This window comes from Nesoenas mayeri (assembly GCF_963082525.1).
Source record: "Nesoenas mayeri genome assembly, chromosome: 15".
Taxonomy (NCBI): Eukaryota; Metazoa; Chordata; class Aves; order Columbiformes; family Columbidae; genus Nesoenas; species Nesoenas mayeri.
The window spans coordinates 15,826,000-15,836,957 of record NC_137559.1 but is presented as its reverse complement, the minus strand read 5'-3'; the positions used below and the strand labels follow the sequence as shown (position 1 = coordinate 15,836,957).

General features: G+C 43.8%; 1 protein-coding gene across 1 annotated transcript; it reads left to right on the top strand.

Moving 5' to 3' along the window:
• Positions 1–531: 531 nt before the first annotated feature.
• On the top strand, positions 532–7,757 carry GPRC5B (G protein-coupled receptor class C group 5 member B; the record flags this gene model as incomplete). Its single annotated transcript, XM_080353934.1, has 3 exons — positions 532–1,547; positions 6,249–6,361; positions 7,713–7,757. Exons 1-3 carry the CDS (start codon positions 542–544, stop codon positions 7,755–7,757), a joined length of 1,164 nt encoding a protein of 387 aa, XP_080210060.1. The 5' UTR covers positions 532–541.
• Positions 7,758–10,958: the final 3,201 nt, after the last annotated feature.

Here is a 10,958-nt window from a genome sequence, read left to right as displayed (position 1 = left end):
GCACAATGTTTATTTTCCTGGGACTGCTCTATCTAAAAAACAAAAACAAAAAAAAGTGGTTTTGACTCTGCCTTTATTCTAGTAAAAGGAGCAAGGCTGTGGAACAATCTAATTCTGATACGCTTGCATCATGCCCACTGCAATTTACACATACTTTAAGCACCTGAATTTGAATGATAAAGTACTGTAGATAATCTATTATTTTGCAACAGGATATGTAATTTCTTCTGGTTTTGTTTTAGGGTACTTGCATGGGCAGTGTTTGGAACCATTGTTTTCAATGAGTGTTCCTGCTCCAGCGGGGGGATTGGACTGGACGAGCTTTCCAGGTCCCTTCCATCCCTGACTTTCTGGGGTTCTGTGTGACACAGAAACGAGTCAGTTTGCATTGCAAGTCCAACGGGCGAGAACAGCTTTTGGGGAGGGCAGCGAGTGGGCTGCAAACCCAGGGGCTGTGGGCTGGTGGAACAAGCCGTTGTGAAACCCTCCAAAGGGAGCTGGAGCTAAACAAACCAATGTTTTGTTGTCTCAGACAGAAAAAATGAAAACCTACCCAGCCATCGGCTTCTTCCTCCTCCTGGTGATCAGCTACGGCTCTTCCGAGAACTCGAGCACGTCGCGGGGCTGCGGGCTGGACCTGCTCCCGCAGTATGTTCCCCTGTGCGACCTGGACGCCGTCTGGGGCATCGTGGTGGAGGCGGTGGCCGGGGCGGGCGTGCTGACCACGCTGCTGCTCATGCTGATCCTGCTGGTGAGGCTGCCCTTCATCAAGGAGAAGGAGAAGAAGAGTCCCCTGGGAACACACTTCTTGTTCCTTCTGGGGACGCTGGGACTGTTTGGGCTGACGTTCGCGTTCATCATTCAAGAAGATGAAGCGGTGTGCTCGACCCGGAGGTTTCTGTGGGGAGTTATCTTTGCTTTGTGCTTCTCGTGCTTGCTGGCTCAAGCCTGGAGACTCCACAGACTCGTTCGACACGGGAAGAGTCCCTCGGGCTGGCATCTGGCTGGTGTGGCAATCTGCCTGATGCTCGTGCAGGTCATTATTGCCACCGAGTGGTTAATCCTGACAGTCGTCAGAGATAACAAGTTGGCTTGCAGCTACGAACCGATGGATTTTGCCATGGCTTTGATTTACGTTATGTTCCTGATGGTATTTACAATGGGATTTTCTCTTTTCACTCTCTGTGGAAAGTTTAAGAAATGGAAGAAAAATGGAGTATGCCTTATTATAACACTTCTTTTCTCCATCCTGATCTGGGTAGCCTGGATGACTATGTACCTCTTTGGTAACGCTGCACTAAAGCGAAGAGACAAATGGAGGGATCCCACTCTGGCTATTGCACTGGTGTCCAGTGGCTGGGTGTTTGTTATTTTCCATGCCATCCCGGAGGTGCACTGCACCATCCTTCCATCACCGCAGGAAAACGCTCCCAATTATTTCGACACTTCACAGCCACGGATGCGTGAAACTGCTTTCGAGGAGGATATACAGCTTCCTCGGAGCTACATGGAAAATAAAGGCTTTTCAATGGATGAACATAATGCAGGTAAGAATTCATATAGAGGACTATATTTTTCTGTAGTAGCCAAGAAAACCATCTGTATGAGACATTTGTCAGGTGTTCAAAACAAGGGTCATTGCAAATGACCTTCTGGTAGTGTTCCCTTTGACAATTTTCATTAAGATATCACCTAATTGGGGGAAAAAAGGTGAACAAAATGCAATGCAGAAAAATACTTGTGCTTGGTTAAAAAGGTTCTTCTGCATGTTGTTTTTTTCACAAACAATTTCAAATGCGAAGCCAACACTGAAAGCCAAAAAATTCACTGTGGAAAAAAAAAAAAGCCTTTATTTTAAAAATAGTTTAAATGACATTTTTGTCATTATCAGTTAACAACATTTAATAAGAAATATTTTTTAAAACCCAAGAAAAAAAACCAGAAGTGCTCTTTGTTACAAAACTCAGCCTCTTGAGCCACAAAATAATTATTAACTATATTTCCATTAAAATGGGATTTAGTGCCACTTTTTGACAGTAAATAATGCAAAGTGGTGTCTGGACAAGTTCAAGGATGGTCTTTGTCCTGAAGGCTTTGACATCTGAAGTAAGTGTGCACGCAGGGCTGGGGACGGGCGCGTTCTGTGTGGCAGCTGCTGGGTGATGCGGATCTACCTGCGATGACACGTCATTACAGTTTTCAATGAGAATGTTCTCGAGTGGTTCCTGAACGGACCAGCAACAGCTGGTTCCTTGAGGGCACTAAACCCATGCTGAGTGTTTAACCTGTGTTAAGGTGCCCAGGATGTTTATGTGGGGAACCCTGGCCAGCAGGTTTCTGCAGCGTGGGCTGGGCAGGATTGTGGTGCTGGTCATGCTGCTTTTTACTCACTGGAGCTGAGGACTTTGGTGTCCCCAGCAGTGGTGGCACCTGGCTGTGGCAGTGCCCCAGGAGAAACCCCCCAGGAGAAGTTGGGGAACAAGCTGTTGGAGAGAGCAGTGTAGGGGAGAGGGACCTGGGGGTCCTGGGGACAGCAGGGTGACCATGAGCCAGCACTGGGCCCTTGTGGCCAGGAAGCCAATGGTACCTGGGGTGGGTTAGAAGGGGGTGGTCAGTAGGTCAGAGAGGTTCTCCTGCCCCTCTGCTCTGCCCTGGGGAGACCACACCTGGAATCTTGTGTCCAGCTGTGGCCCCTCAGTTCCAGCAGGACAGGGAACTGCTGGAGAGAGTCCAGCGCAGCCACCAAGATGCTGCAGGGAGTGGAGCAACTCCCGTGTGAGGAAAGGCTGAGGGAGCTGGGGCTCTGGAGCTGGACAAGAGGACACTGAGGGGGGACTCATTCATGGGGATCAATATGGAAAGGGGCAGTGTCAGGAGGATGGAGCCAGGCTCTGCTGGTGACAACCAGTGACAGGACAAGGGGCAATGGGTGCAAACTGGAGCACAGGAGGTTCCACTGAAAGATGAGAAGAAACTTGTTGGGGGTGAGGGTGTCAGAGCCTGGCCCAGGCTGCCCAGGGGGGTTGTGGAGTCTCCTTCTGTGCAGACATTCCAACCCGCCTGGACACCTTCCTGTGTAACCTCATCTGGGTGTTCCTGCTCCATGGGGGGATTGCACTGGATGGGCTTTCCAGGGCCCTCCAGCCCCTGACATTCTGGGATTCTGTGAAGCCTTGGGACGTGTTATCCAGGCACTTCATGTTCCTGATGTCTCTGGTTTCCCTGGGTTTGGTGTTTGCTCTGGCCATGGAGCAGACAAGGAGGGAACCAGCACTCCTGCTTGGCACCGGTTGGCTCGGGAAGGCGTTTTTCCTCTGTTTTAGCAGGAACTGGAAAGATCTCCTGGTATGGAAGCTTTGAGCAGAAAGGAGTTAATTCTGTGGGTGTACTATGAAGGGCAGTGTAAAACAAACGTAAAAATCACATGGATAAAAGAAAGGTTGTTTATTACTAATATTCCACTGTGTCCTCCATCCCCATTATATTAATTCCATAGTAAGATAACTGCAGTGGCTTCAGTGGAGCTTGTTTCTGACTAAGGCAGATCCAAGAACAAAATTGGATCTTTCACTCTGTATTATCCCCATTCACACATGTATTTTAAGAAAGAACTGGAAGCTCCTTTTTGATCTAATCATTCCGTAATTAAGTTTTTAGTGTAGTGGGTAGACATATGATAGCTATACAATCATTTTAGTGTGTATTACAGCACAATTTATGTTCTGTTTTAATATCTGAGTCTTATGCAGTACAACACAAAATAGATTTCCTTACCTGATGCCCTTATTAATATTTCTCTTTATAAATGCATGCCATTATTATGAATTATTTTTTCCTATGGCATGTCGGAGAAGGACACATACATTTTTAATAAATCAAAACTAATTAATTACTCCTTTTCAGCTGTTCTTAAGTACACACGTATGACAGCAGGGTTTGGAGACAAAACTTGCTAGTATGGTAGAGACTTAACGTAAATACAGGTAATAATATTCATGTTGCATATTGTGGCTCCTGAAGCATTAATTGAAGTGAGGTCAGTGCACTGATGGCTGTCAGTGGCCGGGCACCTGGAATCCATTAGCAATTGGCTCTCCGCAGGTATGTAGAGAATGTTCTCTTCTTCTATTCACTTAATTAACCTCAAGTCAAGAATTCATCACTAAGGGTCTAGAAATTAAACAAAGGGTGCTTTCTCAACGTATACTTAAGAATGATGTTTAAGAATGTAAGGGCTGCTAGTTGTAACATTTTGGAAGACATGATAACCAGAAAACACCTCTTAGTTCCTCGACTGTAATATTTGTTTTAGTAAGTAGTCAGCCTACAATAGAAACTTTTTCCATTAATTCTTGTTATTTCCATTAATAGTTGTATAAAGTAATTTAGTAATTTTGATTTTTTTAAAGATTCTAATCAGCATTTTAAGAATCTGAACAACCTTTAAATTATAGGTTCAAACAAGCGTATGTTCTCCTAGTTTCTTTCTTAGCAAAATGTAGCTCCAAGTTACACAGAACAAGAGCTGTTCAATTCCAGCAATTATCATTAAGCATTAATAAAGCAAACTGTTTTCAAGTCTGTTATTGAAACATCGTTCAAACAACACGCTAAGCTGGGATTTTAATATTCATATGATAGATGAGTTGAAATATCTGCTTAGAAGTTATTGTCACACCTGTTTCTGGTAAAGACGTTAGTAAAGTATAGCCTTATAGAGAGATTTCTTCTCTTTATGTGTACCAGCAAATACCAGTGCAATCCTTTATGTTTAACACACAATAAGAAGCCAAACAGAAAGAATGCTGTTGACCCTCAGATGGTTAAATATAATATACAAAATACCTCATCTAGTTTAGACATTTTCATCTTTTGCTCGCCGGGTCTTCCTCAAAAACACCTAATTTTAAAATACAGAGCAAGCGAGGGTCTGTGTGTATCTGAGGACAATGGGTGAGCATTTGTGGGGCTGGATTTCTAATTTCTGTACTAAATCAGCACCGTTATTCGTGTCCGTGCGCGGCTCCGGGAGAGGAGCAGCAGCATCCATTTCAGTCTCATTCCACACAGCACAACGATTTTAAATCCTGGCTTCGTCCGACTCTGTGCTCAAGTTCTTATAAACTTGAGCTCATTCACGATTCCGGCCAGAGTGCAGAATTGTAATTTGGATTCAATCGAAGAGGAATTGCTGCCGCAGGTGCCTGAACTGGCTGTGTGTGTGTTTCCCGGCTCAGGGATGAGCGTCACCCGCTGGGACGCGGCGCGGGGATAAACGGGCTCTGTTCCGCGGCCACGGCGGAGCTCAGTGGGGCCATTATTTACCCAGAAAGTGAAGAGAGAGTTTGTGCCAATCCCCACACTGGTTTAGAGAGAAACAAGTATATCCCTAACTATATGTATCTCATGTTCAGAATATACACCTTGAATCCAAACTTGCACTAAAACTAACGGAGAGACCGATGCATTTCTGGTATAAACACTTAGAAGGGCAATCAGTATCTCTTTTGCTTGAGTCATTTGCTATGTTTAAGCCATCCAAAAGCAATATTTACTTCATGTTTCTAGTTTCTCAGAGTAAATATAATCTGAAACATCTGGAAAACCCTTATCCACTGGTCATGCTGAAGTCATGCTCGGGGGGTGTGAGCATGCTTGCTGGCTCCAGCGATGGGTTGGATCTTTGTGCTCTGAGCTTGATAGGGAGCAAAATGTAGTATCATTTTACTTAACCCCCTGATAGGAAGCAAAATGTAATATCATTTGACTTAACCCCTTGATAGGAAGCAAAATGTAATATCATTTGACTTAACCCCCTGATAGGAAGCAAAATGTAATATCATTTTACTGAACCTTCTGATAGGGAGCAAAATGTAATATCATTTTACTTAACCCCACAGTACCCAGACCACTACAGTAAGCACTTTCCAAAACACGTTGCACAAGATCCATTGAAGGCTCGCTGATTGAAGACGTTGAGCTCCTATTGAAATGAGACTAAGCAAACTTCAAAGATTTGGTCCCATTCCACAGGAAACAGTTACTTTGATGTAAAACTGATTCTTCCGAGATCCCTCCCCAGCTGTGTAAGAACAGCCGCTCAAAAGCAACGGGAAAAGCAGGATGGCAGCAGGGAAGTTAGAACGGGTGGTCTCAGCAGCTGGGTGGGAAGGGAGCTGCTTGGGTGCCCTGAGGAGGTGCGGAGCGTTACTGGTGTTGCTGAGAACCGTGTCTGTTTCCCAACGCAGCGCTCCGGACGGCGGGATTCCGGAACGGCAGTTTGGGAAGCCGCCCCAGCGCTCCTTTCCGAAGCAACGTCTATCAGCCCACTGAGATGGCAGTTGTGCTGAATGGTGGGACTGTAAGTATCAAACTGTGATCGTTTGATGTGCAAACAAAGTCTGTGTTGATATATAAGCACCGCTAATTGAAAAACCTGCCTTTAGCTTATTCACAACAGGGGCAAAAGCTATAAATGAAAACTTGGGCAGCAAGTATGCATGTAATGCTTCCCTTCCCTGTAGAAAAGATGTGATTACAAAGCATTTTGCGTTTCTTTTCTTGGCTGTTGACATTTTGCAGCGTAGCTTCAGTGAACCGAGTTCTTTGGTGAGATGACATATTCAATGGCCCTTTCGAATTAAATTTGTGTTAAGGTATTTAACATAACTGAAGCGACGCAATTTCTAACCCGATTTTTTTCCAAGATGTGAGTTGCACAAATGTGTACAGGCCCATACATAACTTTAAATAAGAATCATCGTTGCAGGTAGTGGTCGTCTCTCACATATCTTCCATTTTCTTTTGAAATGTATGTAATTCTTTGTAAGTTACAAGTCTGTATGTCTCTGGGAAAGGGATTCTTAGAAGAGGGATATAGAATATTTTAGTGTTAATAGCATTGATTTTTCTCTCTTAGACAACAGTTTCGCATGCCGTTCTTTGATAGACCTGTTTTCTCCACAGCCTGGTTGTTACAAGAATGGCTTAGTGATCTGCTGCCAAACAGGCTTTCTAAGTGTTTCTCACATGCTGTGCATTTTGCACTTGAAGACATTTCATATAGCAGGCGTACTGCTGGAAAAGAGTTTTCATCCCCATATTTCTCATGCATATACATGCTGCTTAAAACATGAGCCAGAGTTGGGTTTTCTTTGTTTTGAATCATGAGCTGATTCCATAACTCAACCTCTACATTTAAAACCCAGTAACGTGAGGGCTCGTTCTGGTTTTAAATCCACAACGTTTTGGTTGATTTCAGTGAACAAGAGGGACTGAATACAAGGATTCTGCTGCCTGGGTTAGACAGTGGGAAATCAATAACTTGAATGAAATGAAAAGGCTTGTGCTTTGCTGTCCATAATGAATAACATCCTCCGAGGCTGCGATTTATGCCTGTGTTTGCTGATACCAGAATATGCAGCTCAGGGAACAGGCAGTTTAAGGATGAGATGCTAGAGAGTTTGTTTGGCTTGGTTTTGAGGTGGACGCAGAGGTTAATGCAGAACATCGGGTAGTAAAATGGGAGATGGATGTGTCATCATGCTTTTTATGGAGAGGTCAATGTACTGTGTGGGTGAAAGATGAGTTTCTCTGTATGACTTTGCTCTGGAATTACTGTCTGGAAAGCTGTCGTGTATGTGTAGCATGATAACACTGATTTCCGAACAGACTAGATCTCTCAGTTATGGGTTTATTGTCCTTATTTCCAGATACCAACTGCTCCGCCAAGTTACACCGGACGACACCTCTGGTGAGAGGCTGTAGGGAAGCAGAATCCTTGTTGCAGATGTTGTTCCCTGGCAGTGTGTCTTTGAGGGAGGAATCGTGACAGTACCAGAACAAAGCAGCAAAACATCCAGGAGCTTTCGAAATCCTACAGAGGATTTTGTCTCAATGTGAACACCACCGAACTGATAATTGCAAAACCAAAATTGTACAACTGAAGCTGAATCGAATTTAAAATAGAAGTAGGCACACCTTAAATGGGAAGGGGGGAATGTTGTATTCTGAAATGTCAGATATTCCCTTGTCTGTAACTAAGTGTGCAAGGTGAGGCTGTTTATGTTGGTTGCCAGTTGCTTGCAAAATACCCTCCTCTCACCTAAACCTACTTCACGTTGCCACGAGAAATTGCCACTATGGTGTGAAACCATGCGGGATTTCCTTCCATTCTGCTCCTTTTCCCTTCATTTCAAACGTCACGCAAAGTACCTTGTTTGCTTCATTATCGAGCCATACTGTACAGCCATGTGTGGCCAAGCACTGTCACTCTGTGGCAACTAAAATCCCATTACACTGTAGGCTGATGCTCTTCTCTTGCAAAAGCTGGTGCAGGAGATGCAGTTCTGGAGGGATGAAGGGTCTCCGCGTGCTTCACGCGCGTTGTGGAGCTCCTTGGGACAGAGGGACAAGCGCAGGCCCAGCGCAGAGGCCGCTGTCCCAGGTCTCCGGCCCCCCCGGGGCGAGCAAAGAGCCACTCGCATCTGCAGCGAAGCTTTGCAGGGACATTCTCTGCACAGCCGGAGCTGGCGAGAGCCGGGACCGGGGTTTGCTGGTTGTGATGGGGGGCGAAGGTGGGTGGGATGGTGCTGACCACCCCAGGAGATGCACAGCAGACGGGTGGACACGTCGCAGTCCCAGCCCTGGTCCCACCGCGGTCCCCTGGCCTGCAGCGGGCGTGCGTGTCGGTGCGGGCGTGCGTGTCGGTGCGGGCGTGCGTTGGAGTGCCCGGCCGGGAGAATCTCCGTGCTGGAGCTGGTTTGTTGTTGGGTTTGGCTTTTCTTTCAGGTGGTTTCTTGCCTATTCCTGCCCCTCCTCTCCTTTATTTTGAGCTGATACAAAGCTTTTTATCTTTGTTTTCTCTAGGTTATTTAAAAGGTTCCCATTGCCCATTGTTTGTGCCATGGTTTTTCGTTATGTTTAAGCAATCATTCCTTTATTTAACATTTAATACATATCGGACATTGAAAACATCATTGTATCCTCACTGTTTGGCCAGTGTTAACCATAGCTTTCCTCTATACTAAGAGCTAATAGTTTTTACTTGTGGCCATAGGAGACATATAACAATTAAACTTTACATATGCTGTAATAAAAATATATATTTTCAGACTAAAAAAAATATAGCATACAAATAACTGAATAGCTTAGTAGCTTCACAGAAAGAAGTTACTTGCTGTATAATGCAAAAGAAAGACAAACTTTTTATTTTTCAAGAGTCTTCCTGATTTTTCACGTACCTCCATTTCTACTGAATTAGGAACCTCGTCCTGCAGACTTTGCTCCCACTGACACCCGTAGGTCTACAGACAGGTACAGGCTGCAAGAGCAGTCCTGAAGTGTTGCACAGAGGTATATATGTGTATATATATAAAAATATATATACATATATATATATGGAAAAAGTATATACGGCCATTCTTGCCATGATCATCTTATGGGGTTTTATTTGAAAGCCGTTCTGTTCCCGAGGCGAGGTTTGGCTGTCACGCATGAGCAAAGGAGCGCTCCCCTGCCCTCCTGTCCTCGAGGCAAAGGAAGCACGTGCTCATTTGCCGGGTTGCTGATTCGATGCTGTAGGTAAGCAGGTAGGATAGGGATGGATATTGCATGCTATCCAGCCATTTAGAAATACATTTTGCTCGCTCGAAGCAAAGCTTTGATCAAATAAGGTAGTATTTAAGATAATGATAGTTACCCAGAAGGTGCATCATTTGGAACAATACAAACCTATTACCATCACTTTGCCTGCAGAATTTTGCTTTTAAAAAAGAATTAAAACAACATCAAACCTCCAAAGCTGTATTGTAAAAACATATAAGATGACCATGGCATAAATGGCAGGACGGCTTTCTCTTAAAAAGTTTATCATGCTACAACCAAGATTTATGAATTCTGATACACATTCTACAGACCTTGGACAAAATCTGTACAAGATATAGTCAAGAAACATTATTTTATTCTTCTAGATGTGACTGAATTGATAAATAGAGTTCCCAATCCTGATGAAGTTGTTTGGAATTTGTATATGCAAAGCTATAGGCAGATCCTACAAACTGGTCTCATTGGGTCGTTCCAAAATTTAAAACATCAGCAGGATTGGGTTTAGTTTGTGGTGGTGAAGGTGCTGGCAATAGATTAGGAGGGTCTTTATTGTCCAGCTTGATACAATTAGTAATAAGCAACTTTTTTTTTGGTAAGTCACTAATCTGTGATGTAAAATGCCCCAAATAAGACTGGAATTGAAGAAAGGCACCCTTATGTTAACTTATATTTTTGTTGCAGTAAACAAATTGTTTACTTTTGCCTTTTATAAAGTTACCTAGAACGCAGAGCATCTGTGAACAGCGTAAGCAAGCACAAGCTTTTCACAGTTCAGTTCATTCTAATTAGCTTTTATACTATAAAAGCTAGTATGTTGTCCCTTGATGGTTATGTGCTCATGGTGTTCCCACGCTAAAAAATGAAATCATAAAGCATCTGAAAAAACTCCTACCAAGCCAAGATTTATAATAACTGCCTTTTGATGAATGGCTGGAATAAAGGTCAAAGCCATACTTCCCAGGTCCTGTCCTGCTCTCGGCTGAGTTGAAGGTGTTTGGCACTTGCCAGGAAATACGTAGCATCTTCAGGAGAACACTCAATACATACAGCTGTTCCTATACACAAGGTACATGAAATACTATAGAACTAGACATTTCTGGTTTTTTGGTTGGCTTTGTTCAAGCTTGATGCCTTGGGTCTAACCAAAGGCCGTGCAAAAGGGAGCACTGTAGCTTTTATAATAAAACGATTGGATTATGCTACCAACTGACAGGATTACAAAGCAGGTGCTTTTTATTAATTGATGAGCACTAAAGCTCATTTTTCATAGATAATATATATTTATTAAATGTATTAATGCGTGTTTTATAACATACCCTTTTTTCCCCGCTGATTGTTGCATACTGGTATCG